General features: G+C 47.6%; 1 protein-coding gene across 1 annotated transcript in view; it reads right to left on the bottom strand.

The window, feature by feature from the left end:
- The window catches only part of LOC121273203, a 74,399-nt gene extending 74,175 nt beyond the window's left edge, over nt 1-224 (bottom strand). Inside the window, exon 1 of the mRNA XM_041180195.1 lies at nt 132-224. Within this exon, the coding sequence (XP_041036129.1) occupies nt 132-224 (93 nt within the window). The remainder of the gene's footprint in view (nt 1-131) is intronic.
- Between the last annotated feature and the right edge of the window lie 19,198 nt (nt 225-19,422).

Raw genomic sequence — 19,422 nt, forward strand, 5'->3', positions numbered from 1 at the left:
GAAATCCATGCAAAACCCAAGAGGATGCCCATTCCTTTTTTTAAAAAAAGGAAACAAAAAAGGAACCACTTCCCTTCCCCATCCTACAATTCAATTCAACTAAGCTGGTTTGCAAACAGGTGAGAACTTACTTTCCTGCATTTCACCAGGTGGTAAGGGAAGCGACTGCTTCGGATCTTGTGGCTCTGATCGTAAGGGCAGACAAGGAGCTGGTCAGAATCCATTGTACTCAGGTCAGGCTAAGTGAAAAGAGGCATTATTATCTACATGACTGATCAGAAGCAAATTGCTTAGAACTTCATTTTTTTAACCTGGCTGGCTCTTCAGAAATGGTCAGGCAAGGGATGGAAAAAATAGTGATATCTGCTTATTTTGTTAATATGATTGCACTTAGCTGGCCATGGCTCCTTGTACCCTGCCGTTCTACCTAAAGCTGGGTTTACCATAAAGACCATAAGACGTAGCAGCAGAAATAGGCCATTCAGACCATTGAGTCTGCTCCACTGTTCAATGAGATTATGGCTGATCTGATAATCCTCAACCCCACTTTCCTGCCTTATCCCCATAACCCTTGATTCCCTCACTGATTAAAAATCTGCCTATATCCACTTGAATATACTTAACAACTCAGCCTCTACGGTAAAGAACTCCATAGGTTAACTACCCTCAGAAATTCCTCATCTGTTTTAAATGAGTGACCCCTTACTCTGAGATTATGCTCTCTGGTCCTAGACTCTTCCACAAGGGGAAAACAACCTTTGTGGGCTTGACAGGGTCAATGCTAAGAATATTATGGCCTGAATTTTTTCCCTGCGTCAGGCAGGCTCAGCAGGAGTGGTCAGGGAAGCTGACCGCTGCCCACAATCGGCTCCACTCCGTGATTTCATGCAAGCGGGTCAATTAAGGTCCACACTGCATGGGTTGCGAGCAGCAGCGCTGAGCACTGCCTGTCCGGGGAGAAGGGTCTAGCACGCGAAAGAGCACTTCAATCTCTGAGGCCCAGAGCTGTCTCAGGGAGATTGAACTTCTTTGAAAAAAATTACTACAATAAAAAAAAGGTCTTAGTCACATGAGATGGGATATGTTTTTAATTTCAAAAGAAAGTTTTTTTTATTTAATTTGTAAGGTTGGACAGGCTGTGTAAAAATTAAGTTAATTAGGTCCTCAATAGGCCTTTCAATTATCAGCAGACACAGCCAACTCCAGCACATGCCCGAACAAAATATCATGCGAGTGTGTGATGTTGGTACGCATGCCTGACATCATTATGCTCAGGAACACACCACAGGTTAAATTCAGGCCGATGTTTCAATAAGGTCACCTCTCATTCTTCTAAACTCCAATGAGTACAGGTCCAACCCACAACCTCCCCTCATAAGCAAATCCCTCCACCCCCAGGATTTACCTCCATCCCCAGGATTAACCTAGTGAACCTTCTCTGGACTGCCTCCAATGCCAGTATATCTTTCCTTTGATACGGAGAGCAAAACTGTTCACAGTATTCTAGGTGTGGTCTAACTAGTGCCTTGTATACTTTTAGTAAGACTTCCCTATTTTTATACAGCATTTCCTTTGAAATAAAGGTCAACATTCCATTTGCCTTCCCTATTACCTGTTGAACTTGTATGCTAGTTAGTTAGTTATGGATTTAATTTTTTTTTTGACTGCTTTTAGTAACTCTGAAGGCCTCCACATGTCCCTGCAGTAAGCTAAGAGCTCTAGCTGGAATTCCTAAAGAAACCTAATAGTGCAACATTCAGGCAGGTACTTGGGTGCTGGGAGAAGAGCATAAAGCAAAGACAGACCACAAGACTCCAAGTACAACTCAGAACCCCTGGCCCCCAAAACATCTGGCACTCCCTTCACCCATAATCCATTAAAATATAAACACATTGCATGTACATTTATCACTTGCCACTCAGTCTTCACTAACTTAATGCAGCCTTAATAATCAGACACAACCTATCTCTTTAAAAATAATCAAGCACGCCACAAGATAAAGATAAAAACACAGGCCTAAAAGGAGATTATAGACTGGCCAAACCCATACCTGCGCTGTACGGCTGTTCGTCCCCTTCGGATCTGACCAAACCACAGCCAGCTGATTCGTATCAGCCAAAAACAAAATTCAACTACTATGTAAGCAAGCAAGGCCCCATGCTTATATTCTCTCAACCCCTCCCCTTAGATCTATTGTCCTCTAATTATGGCACAGGGATTTCCATATTCCATTGCCTGGCAGTGTTGTCCAATCACAACTGGCTGAGGATATTGGAACTGGTTTGGGGCTTGTGGTAGGAGGATGCTAATTTTGGCAGCTCCACTAATATTGGGGGAACCAACACCTGTGGTGCACAAGAGTTCTGTATGCTCAGTAATGCACAGCACATCACCAATTTATATATTTATATATATAAAACACCTTTCAACTAATGAAACTTCCCAAAGCATTTCACACGATGGTTATAAAGCAAAGTATGATTGCAAGCCACATATATCAGGACAGGTGACTGAAAGCTTGGTCAAAAAGGTCGGTCCGAAGGTGTGTCTTAACAAGGAAAACAAGGTGGAGAGGTTTAGGGAGGGAGTTCCAGAGCTTAGGGCCCAGGTGACTGAAGGCACGACCACCAACTGGAGCAGTTAAAGATTGGGCATGCTCAAGAGGTCAGAATTAGAGGAGTGTAGAGATCTCGGAGGGTTGTGGGGCTGGAGGAGGTTACAGAGATAGGGAGGGGTGAGGTCATGGAGGGATTTGAAAACAAGGATGAGAATTTTAAAATCAAGATGTTGCTTGACCGGGAGTCAACGTAGGTCAGCGGGCACAGGGGTGATAGGGGAATGGGACTTTGGTGTGAGTTAGGACACAGGCAGCAGAGTTTAGGATAACCTTAAGTTTCCAGAGGGTAGAATGTGGGAGAGCAGCCAGGAGGATGTTCGAATAGTCGAGTCTAGAGGTAACAAAGACATGGATGAGGGTTTCAGCAGTGGATGAGCTGAGACAGGGGCAAAGTTGGGCGATGTTACGGAGGTGGAATTAGGCGTATTAGTGATGGCAAGAACATGAGATCGGAAACTCATCTCAGGATCAAGTGTGATGCCAAAGTTGCAAACAGGCTGGCTTAATCTCAGACTGTTGCTAGGGAGAGGATGGAGTCGGTAGTTAGGGAATTAAGTTTGGAGTGGGGTCTGAAAATATTGTCTTCAGTTTTCCCAATGTTTAATTGGATGATGTTGGAGCACAGGTGAACAGCAGACATGTCAACTCTTGTGAATCATGAGGCGCACTATTTCTGAGTAAAATGAAGCCTCACTTGTGGTCCCACGAGAGAGATCTGAAATCTCCACGTTTTCACAGACATTCTTGTAAACATGCCTTTTGTCCTATTCCTTCCCCCACGCCTCCCCTCCCCCGGATGGGTTATGCGACCTGAGGCCTGTACTACCCCACTAACAGGGCCTGAAGCAGCTAAAAGTGACTGGCCACACAGGCCTACAGCAGACTCATTGGGGTGGGAGGGCAGTGGTGGCGTTAGTTCCTCTTCAAGTCTCAAAAAGAAGACTTTATGGCTTCCAAACCCCAGAAGGAAAAACTGGTAAAACTTGGGAAATGACTGGTGCTGGTCTGAACTGGTCTTGTATACCTTACAATGGAACTCCAGTTCGGACCAGTACCAGTCTTTCCTTCAACCTGTAAGATGCTGGCAATGGGTTTAAATCTGTGAGGGACTTAGCATTTGGGTTGGCTAATTGAATATATTTGTATATGAAGGTGTTCAAATTTATAAGGAGTTTTGAAAGAGTAAATAAGAAGAAACTGCTTCTATTGGCAGAAGGGTTGGTAACCAGAGGACACAAAGTTAAGGTGATTGACAACAGAACAAGGGGGCGAGATGAGAGAGAAAATGTGCAGTGAGTGTTTGTGATCTGGAATGCGCCGCCTGAAAGGGTGGTAGGAACAGGTTTCGAACTTTCAAATTAGATAAAACCATTAGCAGGGTTATAAGCGCAAAGAGCAGGGAGGTGGGTCTAATTGGATAGCTCTTTCAAAGAGCCAGCACAGCTGCAATGGGCTGAATGGCCTCCAACGTGCTACATCAACTATTCTACTTTGGTGGGATGATGGGATCTTTCTGTAACAAGGTAGGAATTTTTAAAAGCTCTTTGTAAAGCATTTTCAGCTGCAGTAAATATGATTTTGTAAAGAGCTCGGACGTGTTCAAGATTGAATAAGCCACAACACCGATAACTGTGGGGTAGGACATTTTGGTAGGAAGAATAGGGAGATCACTTATGACTTGGAAGGTGCAAGTCTAGGTGGGGTAGAGGAATAAAGGGATCTCAGAGTATAAATGCAGTCACTCGAAGTTGTGCCAAAGATTAGCAAGGCCATTAAAACGAAAGCTGGGATTTTCCAGCCCTGTCATGGTGGGACCCACCACAGGACATTCGACAGCCCAGCCAAAAGTCCATTGAGTTTCAGAGGGACCAGACAATCTCGGCGGCAGGTAGGGCTGGACAATCCCACCCACAAACAAAGCTCTAGGCTTTATTTCCACAGGGATAGAATTAAAAAGTGCTAAACCAGTATAGAACCTTGGTTAGACCACAATGAGAGCACTATGTGCAGTTCTGGTTGCCATATTATAAAAAGGATATAGAGGCACTGGAGAGGGTGCAGAGAAGATTTACAAGGATGGTCCCAGGAATGTGTGGGTTTACATATCGGGAAAGGATTGACAGGCTTTTCTCTTAGAAACACGAGACTGAGGGGTGACCTAATAGAGGTCTTCAAAATTCTGAAAGGTTTTGATCGAGTGAATACAGAGATAATGGCTCAAATCTTCTGGTATCAGCACCGGCAAAACTGGAATTTAACTCGGAGATGCGCATCAGGACAGCGTGGTAGATCCGTGGGAATTTAAACGTTCTGAGAGGGTGTTCTACGCTGCCCGAAATGTTCCAATGTTTCCTCTGGCAGTTCCAGGCCTCTCACTGAACTGTACAGAAACCATGTAGATAGTCACAAGCTGCACAGAAAATGGCACACTGATCTGCCGAGATAATTTAACCAGGGTTTATTTTTTAATTCGTTCATGGGATGTGGGTGTCACTGGCTCGGCCAGTATTTCATGCCCATCCCTAATTGCCCTTGTTCAGTGGGCAGTTAAGAGTCAACCGGGTCTGGAGTCACATGTAAGCCAGACCAGATGAGGATGGCAGATTTCCTTCCCTAAAGGACATTAGTGAACCAGATGGGTTTTTACAGCCATTGACAATGGTTTCTTGGTCATCGTTAGTCTTTTAATTCCAGTTTTTTTTTTAAATTGAATTCGAATTTCTGCCAAATCCAGGTTCCCAGAGCATTACCCTGGGTCTCTGGAACATCAGTCCAGTGACGATACTACTATACCACCACCTCCCCCAGGGTAACAGATTTTGATAGTTAAAGAGAGCGGACAGTAGCTGCATCACCACTAGAACTCCTGAAGGTTCCTTACAACGATTTAAATGTTTAAGAATCGGTATTCAAATGATCTGCAGCTCTTCAGGATGTTTCAAAAAGTTACATACGTGATTTCTTTAAACCTTTCCATGCAATCTGCCTGTTTAAGGGCTATGCAATTTAGGTATGCAGCATGGTGTACTAATGCAATGTGGATTTTTAGAATCTTTTCTTAAAAGGACTATGTGATATAGGATAAAAGCAACATACTGCAGATGCTGGGAACCTGAAATAAAAACAGAAAATGCTGGAAAATCTCAGTAGCATCGGTGGAGAGAGAAACAGAGTCTGTCAGCTGATGTACGATATCACAGGAACAGGTATTCCGGAATCCGTTGCGGACTCAAACGGTGAGCTGGAGATGTGTTCACTTTTTGGGTGCTTCAGAAATCTCGCTTTCCATGCTGCAACTTTGTTAGTTAGGGAGCGGGTCGACGCTGGTTAAAGAAGGATCAGGCACCATATCTGCTTGCTGACCAGAAAGGTAAAGCACCCACCCCTGAGAATGTATAGGGAGAGGCTGGCATGTGAAATGCTATCGGAGGACTTGTGCATCAGGTGGCTACACATCAGCAGGGAAGCGATCGGCCTCCTCTGTGCTATCTCGCAGGAGGATCTGAGGTCAAGCTCCAAGCGCTGCACCACCTTATCGCTTGGCAAAGAGTGTAACGGCGGCACTGAATGTTTATGCATGTGGCTTATCTCAGTCAGATTCTGGTAGCATGCCCAACTTCTCCCAGAGTGCTGCGAGGGCCAACAGCCACCAGGTTACTGAGGCAATCCACCACAGGAGCTCTGAGCTCATTAACTTTGACATGTCTTGAGAATAGGTGAGAGAGCAGTTCACTGCATCCCACGTGATTGCTGGTCTCCCCAACATATTCCATTGCAGGCACCAAAGCACGAGCCTGTTTCAGACATTGACAGGAAGGGCTTCCATTCTTTGTGATGCCCAACTGAAGACCCTCGCTGTAAATGCCAATAACCGGGGAAGCACTTGGGGCTCATTCGTCCTGGTGAACCCAAGGCTGCACCGAGCCCTGAGCTCATCGCTGCAAAGTTCAGGATGGCTACTGGGTGACAAAGGTTACCCGCTGAGAATGTGGGTGATGACACCCCACCGCAGGACCAGCAACGCAGTGCAGGAAGGATACAGCTGCGCACACATCTCAACATGTCAGATGGCGGAGAGAGCAATAGGGGTGTTGGAAGTCACATTTCTATTGCTTAAGCAAGTCCGGGGCACTTTCTAGTTCCCTCCTGTTAAAGTGTCAAAGATTGTGGTAGCACGTAAAGAGGTGGTAACTTCATTGGACTAGTAGCCCAGAGGGCCAGGCTAAACCTCTGGGGACACGGGTTCAAATCCCACCCCAGCAACTGGTGGAATCTAAATTCAATTAATATATTAATAAATCTGGAATATAAAGCTAGTCTCAGTGTTGGTGACCATGAAACTATCATCGATCGTTGTAAAAACCCACCTGGTTCACTAATGTCCCTTTAGGGAAGGACATCTGCCACCCTTACCTGGTCTGACCTACCTGTGACTCCAGACACACAGCAATGTGGATGGCTCTTAACTGCCCCCCTGAAATGGCCCAGCAAGCCATTCAGTTCAAGGGTAATTAAGGATGGGCAACAAATGCTGGCCTTGCCCAGCGACACCCACATCCCATGACAGAATTATAAAAATGTTGTGCATTACACAACTTTAGCCTCCAGAAAGGAATGGACCTTCACCCTGAGGGTGAGATAGTACCAGCAATGGAAAAGGCAGAGGAGTGCAACATGGACCCAGGTGTAGACATGTCTTGTGGAGCCCATGAGGAGGCCCAGGCTAGAGATCAGCTGGTCACTGCTGCAAATTCCCTCTCCCTCCCTCCCACCAGAAACCAGACAACAGAACTGGTATCTGGAAGCTAAACAACACTTCAGTACCAGACACTTCAAAGACTTTTGAGGTAGTTACTATGAAGAAGGGAAACTTCACCTGTTCAAGTAAAAGGTGAAACAAAAAAATTGTATTTCTTCTCTATGTTTTCCAATATTTAACATTTTGTAATGCTTTTCATTAGTGTCATGTGAGTAAGATTTTTTCAGAACACTTCACAAGGAATACTGCTAATCTGTTATATAACCATCAGAAACCCCGAATGCTTAAATATAATAAACAATGCTCAAATAAAGAACAAATCTGACCTGGATCAGTGCATATTTAAATATTTAAAAAGCACAAACATGTTGTGACTTGTGAGTCACACTTACACGCTTGTTGTGGGCTGACTGAGTTGGTACTTTCGATAGAATTGTTCTACAGACACTTCTTAAGTGGAACGCATTCTGTTTATTTACAAGGTGCTCAACAGATACACATGTGTGCTTCTACACCAAACTCCATCTACATACTTCTGACTACTGACCTCCAACTAACTATTAACTAACTACAGAGTTTACCCGCGCTACTGCACTATTGGTTACACAAGATCATGTGAAATTCCTTTATAACATTCTTTTTAAGGGTATAATATACATTAGATAAAACCATAGTTACCACATCCCTCCCCCTTTACTCAGAAACATATTTTTACATTTACAATTACAATCTTTTCAAAACAGAAAATTATTTACACTGATAAGTAATTTACAAATTCAGTCTTTCTGGGGGCTTCCTTTGGCGTGTAGAATGTCTCAGCTCCGCAGCTTTAGATGCCTTGTTAGGAACCTCATTTTCTGGAGTTGCCTGAACATCAGGTTCTTCGGTGGATATAGGCAGATCTGTTTCTTCAACTCGTGTAGGTACAACAGGCACATCTGCCACATCTGTACTGAGTCAAGTTCTCTCAACAGGAAACATTGACTCGGTCATGAACACTGGTGGAATCATTTCTTGACGATTTGTCTCTCTCTCCCTCAAATGATCCACATATCTCCATATGACTTGGCCTTCCACCTTCACGTGGTAAGACAGAGGTCCAGTCACTGCGCTTATTTCACCCTGTAACTACTTTGGTCCTTCTCCAAAGTTCCTCACCTATACCATCTCTCCCACAGTAAATTTCCTCTCACGACTATGCCAGTCGTGTCTAGTTTTCTGGCTTCCTTACCTCCACCCCCCACAAGTTCGACATTATTAAGCTCAATCTCATCCTGAGACGTGTTTCATCAATAACTCCGTAGATATGACACCTGTTGTGTGAGGGGTGGTCCTATAATGAGAAAGAAAGCGTGCTAGCTTTGTTAGTAAGGAATCTCCAGTTAAATTTTTCATGCCAGACTTGAACATTTGAGCTGCCCTTTCAGCCAGTCCATTTGGGGAAGGGTGGGTACAGTGCAGTTTTCACATGACTATACTGTTGAGGCTGATAAACCGCTGGAACTCAGCACTTATAAATGCTGTGCCGTTATCAGATATGACCACTTCTGGTAATCTGTTGATGGCCAAACTTTGATGTAGCTTCTCAATTGTAGCGGCCGACATTGGTGACTTCACCTCGCATCTGTCCATCCATTTTGAGTGGGCATCAACAATTAGCAGAAACATTGTTCCCATGAGAGGTCCCACATAGCCAATGTATAACTGTACCCAGGGTCTACCTGGCCATTCCCAAGGCTGTAATGGAGCTGCTGAGGGTAACATTTGCAATTGCTGGCACTGCAAACAATTCTTCACTAAACTGTCTTTCTCCATCCATCCCAGGCCACCATAGCTGTGTGCTATGGTCTTCATTTGAGAAATTCCTGAATGTGCGCAGTGTAGTTCAGTTAACAATGACTCTCTTCCCCTTGGAGGAACTGTCACTCGTGCTCCCCACAATAAGATACCACCCTGGCTGGTTATTTCATGTCTTCTGTTAAAGTACAGTTTCATTTTGTCAGATTCAGGCTCTTGTGACCAACCATGAAGTACTTGTTCTTGTACCTGAGATAGGACTGGGTCCCTATTTGGCCAGTCTCTGATCTGTCGAGCACATACTGGTGATGAATCTAAGAAATTTAACAATAAAACAAGTTCTTGTGGAACTGGGACATCTTCATCATTTTCTTGTAAAGACAAATGGCTAAGCGCATTGGCATTTGCAATTTGATTTTCAGGCCTATGTACAAAAGCATACTCGTATTCTGCCAGGATTAGAGCCCATCCTTGTATTCTTGCTGAGGTAATGGGTGGTAAACCTTGTCCTCGCTGAACAATCCTAGCAATGGTTTGTTGTCTGAAATGATAGTAAAATGGTGGCCGTGTACTTACTGGTGAAGTTTCTTGACACCAAAGATGATTGACAGGCCTGCTTTTTCTATCTGCAAGTATCCCTTTTCCACTGAGATGAGCGTTCTTGACACACATGACAGTTTGTTGTGCCCTCGTCGTGAGTTTGTTGGGTCTCCGCTTTATCTTCATTTTATCCTTGTCGCCAGTTTGTTGTGACTTGAGTCACACTTGCACGCTTGTTGCGGGGTGACCAAGTTGGTACTTTAGGTAGGATAGTTCTGCAGACACTTCTTAGGTGGAACACATTCTGTTTATATACAAGGTGCTCAGCAGCTACACATGTGTGTTTCTACACCAAACTCCATCTACATACTTCTGCTGCTCACTTGCAGACTACTGACTTCCAACTGACTACAGAAATAGCCCGCAATACTCCATTATTGGTTACACAAGATCATGTGATCTTCCTTTATAACATTCTTCTTAAGGGTACACAACACATTATATAAAATCATAGTTATCACAAAACAATAAATATCAAGTCAAGTGGAATAGCACACAATATGCAGTAAAATATAGTGGTAAATATAACACTAAATAAAAAAACATAACACAGACCAATGAAAAAACAGAAAATACACCCTCATGATAAGTGTGGGAGGGGATTATGAGGTAGAGGGACCCTAAATCCCTCTGTGTCTTGTAAGGGTTCCCCTTGTCCCCACACTCAAGTTCATGACACCAGGTTCACAAGAGTATGACTTAACCAGAATGACCAGCGAGATAAATTACTTCTGATAATTCACAATCGCTTTATTGAATCACCCACAATCCCACAGTACAAAACCCCAGAACGTAAAACAGCTCATATCCAGTACCCGACACAAAGTCACCACGACTCGGACTTAAACTTACAAAAAGGCCATGTCTTGTCCTGAAGCCTCAGGCCAATATCAGCAAGGATTGGCTGAAACCAATTACAAGGTACCGGCAAAAAACACCAAGAGCAGAGCTTTCCCAGATTTGCACTAAGTGCGGTAGTGGGTGATGGTGGCTTTTCACTCCGTATCGTCCCAATCGCGCCACATTAATTATGCATTCCCGGGAAGCACGGTGTTTCCATGGCAGCGGGGGGGGGTGGGGGGGTGGGGAGGTTGCTGCCAGCAGTGGTCAGCCTTGCAAAATAGGGCAGTCACCCAGTGCCGCTACAGGATGAATGGTCTTATCCATCCCGCCAGGGTAAGTCACTCTCCTCATCACTCTCAACTCACGCACTCACAAACCCATCACACATCCACATGGATCTCACACTTCAAGAGACACCACTAACTCTCACACACACCCTCACATCCCCATCAGGCTCATACCCTCTGGAGCTCATGTCCTCATCCTGTCCATGGTTCCGCTCGCCACACAAACATTCCACGCACCCTTATCACCTGCTGTGGCACGCATCCTGCTCACACTCTCTCCATCTGTTTTCATGCAGGAGAAGCTGGTTCACAACAGCAGCGAGAAGTCCCAGACCAGGGGGTGGAGTGGCCCACATTAGGCCCCTCACCCACTTTGAGGAGTGAGCCATCGCACTGACTGGTGAGGGTGTGGACAGTGCCTGCGGTGATGGTGAGATCGGTGGTGAACACCCACGTGAGGATCCTGCACCACATCATCCCTCTCTCAATGTAACTGTGAGTGCTCTCTCTCCTGCTTTAGACTCTGCTGCCGTGCACTAATTATCTCTACTTTGGTTCACAGGGAGCTCTGCCAAGCGACCGACACCCTCAGCCAGTCAGTCCCTCAGCTCCATCCACATCCTCACCTCCAGCCAAGAGGACACCTCCTCCATTGAAGAGCTGGAAATAAGCAGCCTGGAAGACCCATCACAGCGCTTACCCCCACCCTCCACCAGCGCAGAGACACACATCTCGGTGGGACCTAGACCTAGAGCAGGCTCAGGTTCACAGTCTGGTGGTCACTGCACGGACACATGCCCGCAGCAGGAGGAGGTAGGATCAGCTGAGGTCCCTGGCACTCAGAGGGCTGCTGGGAAAGAGGCATCTGTGAGGCCTGAGTCAGATGACAAGCCTCTGGATTTGGCCTTCCAACTCATCCTGCAGAGTCAGCAGAAGGTTGGGGAACATCACACAGAGCTGTTGGCAGTCCTCAACAGAGCGGCATGTAAGTCAGAGGAGTGCATCCACCTGCTTTCTGTAGTAGTGCCCACATGTGTGCGCATGGAGGTCTCCATGGGAAAGATAGTGGACCCAATGGAGACCCTGGTCCAGCAGAACACGGAGATGTGTGCAGGCCAGCACTCCATCGCGGTAGCCATGGGTGAGTTCCTGCAGTGGCAACACGAGAGGGAAACGGGGAACCTCGATGTCCCTCCAGGCGCTCCTTCCCCTCAAAGAGTCAGGCTGGGGCCTCAGGCACCCAAAGGGAGGAGGGGTGGCAGCTGGACACCCCTGGGTCATCCACTCAGGAATCTCAGAGGCTGTCCTCTTCCTCCGAGTCCCCTTTGCCTGTGACCCCCTCAAACTCATCCTCTGTCACCGCAGAGGGAGCAGCTGGCCCACAGGAGGACGGTCAAAGCAAGTCAGGGCCCTCAAGGCCTCGGCTCTCCAGAGGACACACGCCAAATTCATCAGAGGCAATAGGGCCAACCATTACACAGGCTGTCTCCACCCCTGCTGCGGATGTCAGGGCAGCACCTAGAAGAAGTGGTAGGTCTAGACAAGTTAAGAATTTCTGATCACAAGTGGTTACTCGGGTGAACACATTTTGTCACTTTATAATCTGAAAATATATTCACTTTCACTGAATAACGTGTAATGGTGTCTTTCAGCTTCATTGACAGGCTCTGCAAGTCCTCCCCCTGCATGCTCCCCCACCACCACCGCCTGCCCACCCCCCCACCCCCTCGCCCACTAACAGTTCAGCTGCACACAGACCCTGCCAGTGAGTCTGGAGGGAGAAGTGTGTGTGTGGCAGGGCCTTTCAGAGTCTTGTGTAAGCCTCTCCCACACACGTGGATCCTTCCTTCATCACACTCACCTCACTGTCCCGAGCATTTTCAATGCTGCCTGCTGGGGTTCCCTTTCAGCTGTCCATCTGAGCTGCCCTACATCTCCGCCCGCCCACTGACCACACTCCCATGCAGCACCTGATCTCGCCCACCATGACTGTCGTTTCACTTTCGGTTTGGACAGCACGCTCTGGACTCGCTTTTTCGTCACCTCCCCCGTCTTTTCCCCTCCCCCAGTCACCCATTTCCTTTCCCCCATCACTGTTAACCCGCCCAGCATCACCTTCCACCTCTGCTCTGTCACCTACCAACCACAACCCTCTTCCTTCGGGGCTGTCCAGGTGAACGTGCACGTTCCCTTCCTTCCCAAAAATCCCACCCCCCCATCCACATTCACCTCCCAAACCTCCTCCTTTCCACCCCCAGGGACTGTGTCTGCCTCCGAGTCCCCACCAACCACCCTCACTGTCCCTTCTATCGCTACCGTCACACCCTCACCCTCCCACCCTATCACCTCACTCTGCCCTCGGCCATTCTCACCCTTCCCCCATACCATGCCCACCCTCAGTTCACTCCCCAGGAGGCAGTCATGGACCCACCAGACCCCACCCTTGCACGTTCACCTGGACATCAACCCCTCCAGACCCCTTCCCTCCTCTGGCCCCCTTCGTCCCCGGAACCCCTTCCCCCCCACCCCATCTCCTCTGGACCCCTTCCAACCAACAACCCCCCCACCCAGGAACACCTTCCCACCTCCGGACTCCTTCCAACCACCCCCCCCCACCTTTCTGGACCCCTTTCCCCGGAACTTCTTCCGTCCCTTAATCTTTCCCCACCGCTTTGTCCCTCCCCTTTCCTGACTCTCTTAGACACCCTTACTACTTTTTCTGCTCTTAGTCCTTCCCCCCCTTCCGATTCTTTCCTCCCGCCTCACTTCTTCCTCCCTTCTCTGAACTCCTCCCTCCCCTCTCCACATTCCTTCTTCCCCTCGGACTCCCTCCCCTCTCCGTACTCCTACCCCCTCTCCGAACTCCCTCCCTTACACCTTCTACCCGCTCTCCCCAGTTGCCATCTTCTCTCCTGTTACCCCCCTCCTCCCCTCCGTACCCCTTCCCCCCTCCCAACTTCACCCCCAACACCTTCATTACCCCAATCCCTCCCAACCTCACCCCCGACACCTCTTCCTATCCCACTCGATCCTAGACCTTCATCCGTTGTGAGCATCAATGGTGACTTTCCAAATTCTGTGCGCTGCTTCACACGGAGGCATGTCCGTGAAAATCCACCCCACCACGGACCTTCCACTGGTGCGCTGTTGCTATGGGGCTCCAGCATCTTCTGCCCCCGTGGATGCCCATGACGTGATCAAGGCCCTGGTGTTAAGCCCAGACAGACTTCTGCATGTCACACTTGACAAGACTTGACAAGTTTCCCCGCCCACTTGACGTTCCGGCGCGAGGTGGTGGGGAGGTGGGGGGGGTGGTGGTGGTTAGGTAGGGGCGGAGAGATGGGTCTGGTGGCTGGCCTTATAATGATAAGCCAATATGTTACAGTGAGGTTCCTGATGTCTGATGACGGGGAATGCGGCCTGCTATCGATGGGCTGAGCGGACGATTGTAACCTGGATTGACAACGTCGTGAAACCGATTCTTGGCCTTCTTGCCATGTTGTCCGCTCACGCCACCAGACACACTCAGCATCAGCAGGCACGGGTGATTCCATCCCAAGCTTTCACCCCAAATCTTCACAAAACCCTCAGACCAATATCACGACGTTTTGGCTGAAACTTACAATCCCCAAGGAAGAGGTGACATTATTTTTAAACTCTTGCTGTCTTTCACGACGGCTGGAGACACCTTGCTTGCTGTGCCCAAGATGAGCGTTGTGAATAGAGCTAACACTTCTCAAGGTCAGAGCCCTCTCCAAGGCTCCTGCGTCTTACAATACCTCGTAAGATTAGTAAATAAAAACAGCATCCCATGCTACCTTTCTGCACTTTCGACTCAAAAACTAAGCTTTCAAGTTTTAGGAAATGACATTTATACCCTGGCAGATGTTCGGTCAGCTCCCTATTATCTATGGCATCAAACCATTATGTTCCTTCCGACATTGATCCACCATACCTGGCACGTTGCTGTTTGAGTTGACTACCTGTGCTACTTCCTTCCAGGATAAGGAAGTCACTCTCTTGATTTTCTAGCTCATGTGGCTCCATCTTGCTCCCGCCTCACCTTGGAGAGAATTCATTTCTTCACCCATGACATTCTGACTTTTCTTCTACGTGCAACAACAGAAGCACGTTTCAGTTGGCAAAGTAGTGTCCAGAATGGAAAACTCCCCCCTAAGTCTGATGGTGGTTGGACGATGGGGTGGGCGATCAGGTGTGATCTTCCCGCTTTCCAGCTCATTAATTATGCATTCGTGAAGAGCTCGGCCAATCTCGTGGCGGTCACCCACCCCGCCGTTACCTCACGGGGTCAAAGGTCCTGGCGCCATATTTAAAGGGCACCCGGACAGACATTCACTCACTGCTGGCCAGGAGCTCCACGTTACTCCTCCAGAGTCCGTGCGGCTGCAGCTCGTACCGGAGAAACTGGCAGATGTGAGCAACCACATCCCGGGACATACGAGGGAGCCTCTGGCATTGCCTCTTGTTCACCTCCAGATAAGAACGACGCCAGCGATACACCCATGGTCGGGCCAATTCTCACCGTCTCAGTGGCCCATGTTCATCTTGACCTTCTAGAGGCCCCGCTGCCTCTTGCTGCTCAGGCCCTTGCTCCTCCTGGCCCTGTGCCAACCTGCGATGGGCCCTCCTTCTCCTCATCTGGATGAGAGCCATTCCCAAGGCAGAGTTACCTGCTGCCCACATCATCGACACCTCAGTGGATGTGTGAACGAATTGAAGTGATACGTTTAGTGAGTATGTCCTTTACAGGTTTCCCTCCATCTCAAAGCCAGCAGGAAAGTGCTCAGCCCTTCACCTGGCCTCTGTCTAGACATGGCCTCCCACCCCACCCCTTCCAGGTAAAGGACATCCTGGAAGACCAGAGTTGGATGTTCCTCCCGTTCACACATGAACCCGTATGGAGACATTGCTCTTTGACCAGGGTGATGAGAGCCATGTGCAAGAAGCCTCACCTGGACAATTTTCCGCTGGGTACACCAGTGGGTGTGACATACTTGAATTTTCTGAAGGCATTTGTTAAGGTTTGGCTAAAGAGATTGTTGCGCAGGATTGGGGTAATATATTAGCATTGATTGAGGATTGGTTAATGGATAGAAAACAGAGCATTGGCATTAACAGACCATTTTTGGGGAAGACGGGGTGTCTCCAGTGGAGTGCTGCAAGGGCCAGTGCTTGGGCCTCAGCATTTGACAATGGCTGCGTTCCCTGCCAATGCCATGCATGCACAGTTGGAGCGCATTGCCCTGTGACGTCATTTGAACCACCCAAGTAGGCAGCGGCCAGGATCAAAGATGGCACTGCTGAACTCATCACAGCTGGGCAGCGGTGTCCTTGTAACAGGCGCACGTAAAGAAACATGAAACTGTATTAACTTGTACATTGTGGGTTATTTAAAGTATGACATATATAAAGGAAAGCCACAGGTTTAATGCAAGACACTGCACTCGCTCCATCGTGGATACCAGCTTGCTGGAATGAATCATAGCGGCTTGTAACCAGAATCCCTGTAGCTAGATCGCTTGAAAAAGTGCATTTTTGCCAGGAGTAATTGCAGAGTTGCCTGTGGAACAAGGAATGATAATAAGTCGTTGGGTTTCACGGTGAAGACTATACTCTGTCTGCCATCCATGAAACCTGGAGAAAGCATATGGCGCCCACAATAGCCATTCCAGAAGCAAGCATGGGCAGGGCATACCATGAGAGTGTTTGCCCAGGGAGAGGAGGGAGGGGATAGGGGTGAGGAAGAGCAGATGGGAACCCCCATAAATGCTGCCCAACACTCCCTATGGACGCACCTTCTGACCACTGAATTTTGAAATTTGCGCATGCGCGATCTTTCTGATGTCACCAAGCCATGCAGCCCTTATCTGCACATGCGCAAAGGTCTTGTGTAAACTGATATTGGCAGTCTGGGTGCAGCGGAATAATGTCAGTAGATTTCCATGCATACGCGGACCAGTGCGGGTGCATAGGCGACAGCAGAGGACACGTTGTTTCACAATCTGTATGAATGACTTGGTTGGGGGGGACCAAGTGGAATATATCCCAATTTACTGACAATATCAAACAGGGTGGGAAAGTGAGTTGCGAGGAGAGTGTAAAGCAACTGCAAAGGGATATAGATTGGTGAAATCACTGGGCAAGAAGGTGGCAGGTGGAGTATAGTATTGGGGACCTGTGAAATTAGGCACTTTGGTATTGAAGAATGGCAAAACAGAATATTTCTTAAAAGAGGAAAGATTAGTAAATGTTGGGCTTCAGTGGAATGTGGGTGTCCATGGACACAAGTCACAAGCAGTTAACATACAGGTACAACAAGTAATTAGGAAGACAAATGGTATATTCATCTTTATTGCAGGGGAGATGGAGTACAAGAGTAAGGAAGTATTACTGCATTTATATAGGGCTTTGGTGGGGTACTGTGTATAGTTTTGGCCTCCTTACCTAAGGAAGGATAGGCCAGCCATAGAGCAATGAACGTTCACTCGATTGATTCCTGGGATGAGAGGGCTACTCTGAGAAGAGACATCGAGTGGACTGGGCCTACATTCTCTGGAGTTTAAAAAAATGAATGGTGACCTCATTGAAACATATAACATTGTTAGAGAAATTAACAGAGTAGATGTTGAGGATATTCAAGATAGAGATCGATAAAATTTTGAACTCTTGAGAGAAATGAGGATTATAGAGAGAGGGTGGGGAAAATAGAGTTGAGGTAGAGATTCAGCCATGATCTTATCAAATGGCAGTGTAGGCTCGATGGGCCGAATGATTTACTCCTGTTTCTTATACCCCTTGAAGACTTGCTGTGGGTCTGGCTCTCCCCTTCCTCGCTGAGCTGCTCCTGTTTTCCTCACGCCCTGTCTTCCTTGCTTATTCGCCTTGCCCTCTGTCTCCCAAGGGCGGCCCAACCAGATCACCCATATCTGCTGTCAAACTATTCTACAGCAAATAATGGTGCAAGACTAGCAAAATCTCTTTGTGCGGAGACAAAGTGAACTTTCCAGATCGATAGGACATACCAAAAAAATGTCCATCAATTTGAAATAGTAAACCAGCAACGAACCTGTAAGTACTGCCCAATCTACCTCAGATTACCCTGGAAGGGTAAGGTATCTCAAAAATTTACACAACGGGTGAAGCTGTTTCACGCTGCTACTATGCAGTAGCAACACGAGTGGTGTTCGCCACTAACAGGAGGCTGCCATTAAGCCAAAAAGAAATTCTGCCAATCACCCAAATGAGTAACATGATACTTGAATTTCAGTGCCTGTATGATGCCAGGTACATGGGCCGTACCTGTATGCCCCAACAACTGGCCGATCATATCAAACAGCATGTCCCTTTGGCTGTTTGCAATAGGCCGAGTACTGGCCGCACTCGGCCAACCCGTGCCTGCAAAATTCATAACAGAGTGCCTAACGTTAGATGTGATTCTGTGATGGGACAGCGCTTACTGGCCAATCCTGAGTGTGCTAAGGATTACACTAACGACCAATTTAAGATTATCAGTCAGGCTCGCATTGTAGCTCATTTATGCTTGCTCGAAGCTACATATATTCATATGCAGGGGCCTATCCTCTGCAGGCAAAAGGAACATGTCCAGGCATTGTGCCATTTTTGAATCAAACAAAAGTGTGGGGGACAATAAGTCCCTGGTGGATTCTCCATGGCAACGTCTTGACTAATCAGAGTTGACTTGCCAACCAATCAGCACCCTTTTCTCAGGCAGTCTTAGTATACTTGTATCTATCCTAATAAGACCAAGATGAGAAACTTGGACAGCAAGTCTCTTTCTTTCAGTGAAAACCTATAAACCCTGCACGACCCCATTAACTAATGCTGGTAACGGGTCACCCTGTTAGTTAGCATTATGTTGTGCTGAGTGACATCAGCATGTGGTGAGTGAGGCGCTGGGATGATCAAAGTTGGAGAGAAAGTCCTGTGCCCAAATTTACAGGCGTTTTTCTGGACTTTGTTCCTGAAGTGTGCTCCTGCCGTTAGCGCATCTGCCCTGTCCAAGGTGCCAATATGGAAATGGGCAGGCACTCCCTATACTAGGATCTTATTGGTCTGGCTGGCTGGAAAAAAAGCGGGTGATGCACTACCCAATCTCTAAAGCCATGGTATCGCGCAGCCTGGACTGAGTTGACTCCTGTAGTCTGGACTCTACTCTGGGCAGGGCTGCTGCTTCTACGATTGTGGTGTTTGGAGCATCGTTCTGTATTGAAGTGTCCCCGAGCTGTTGAAATGGAGTTCCTGGTTAGGACGCTGAGGAGCTGTCAGAGGCAGCTCTAAGATGGCGGCTTGTTGCTGACATGTTTGAGGAAGGTCAGAACGACAGGAAGTGGTTTTATGATGCATAGCTGTGGAAGAAGGGACGGTCAAGGTTCAGCCTGACAGGCTGGTGAACCAGTAGGAAGTTGCAAAATACCTCTCGCCTGCTTGCTAAGGCGTCAACTCCGCCAATGACTGATGGAGGGCGGGGCCCCATAGCT

The sequence above is a fragment of the Carcharodon carcharias genome, chromosome X (assembly GCF_017639515.1).
Source record: "Carcharodon carcharias isolate sCarCar2 chromosome X, sCarCar2.pri, whole genome shotgun sequence".
Taxonomy (NCBI): Eukaryota; Metazoa; Chordata; class Chondrichthyes; order Lamniformes; family Lamnidae; genus Carcharodon; species Carcharodon carcharias.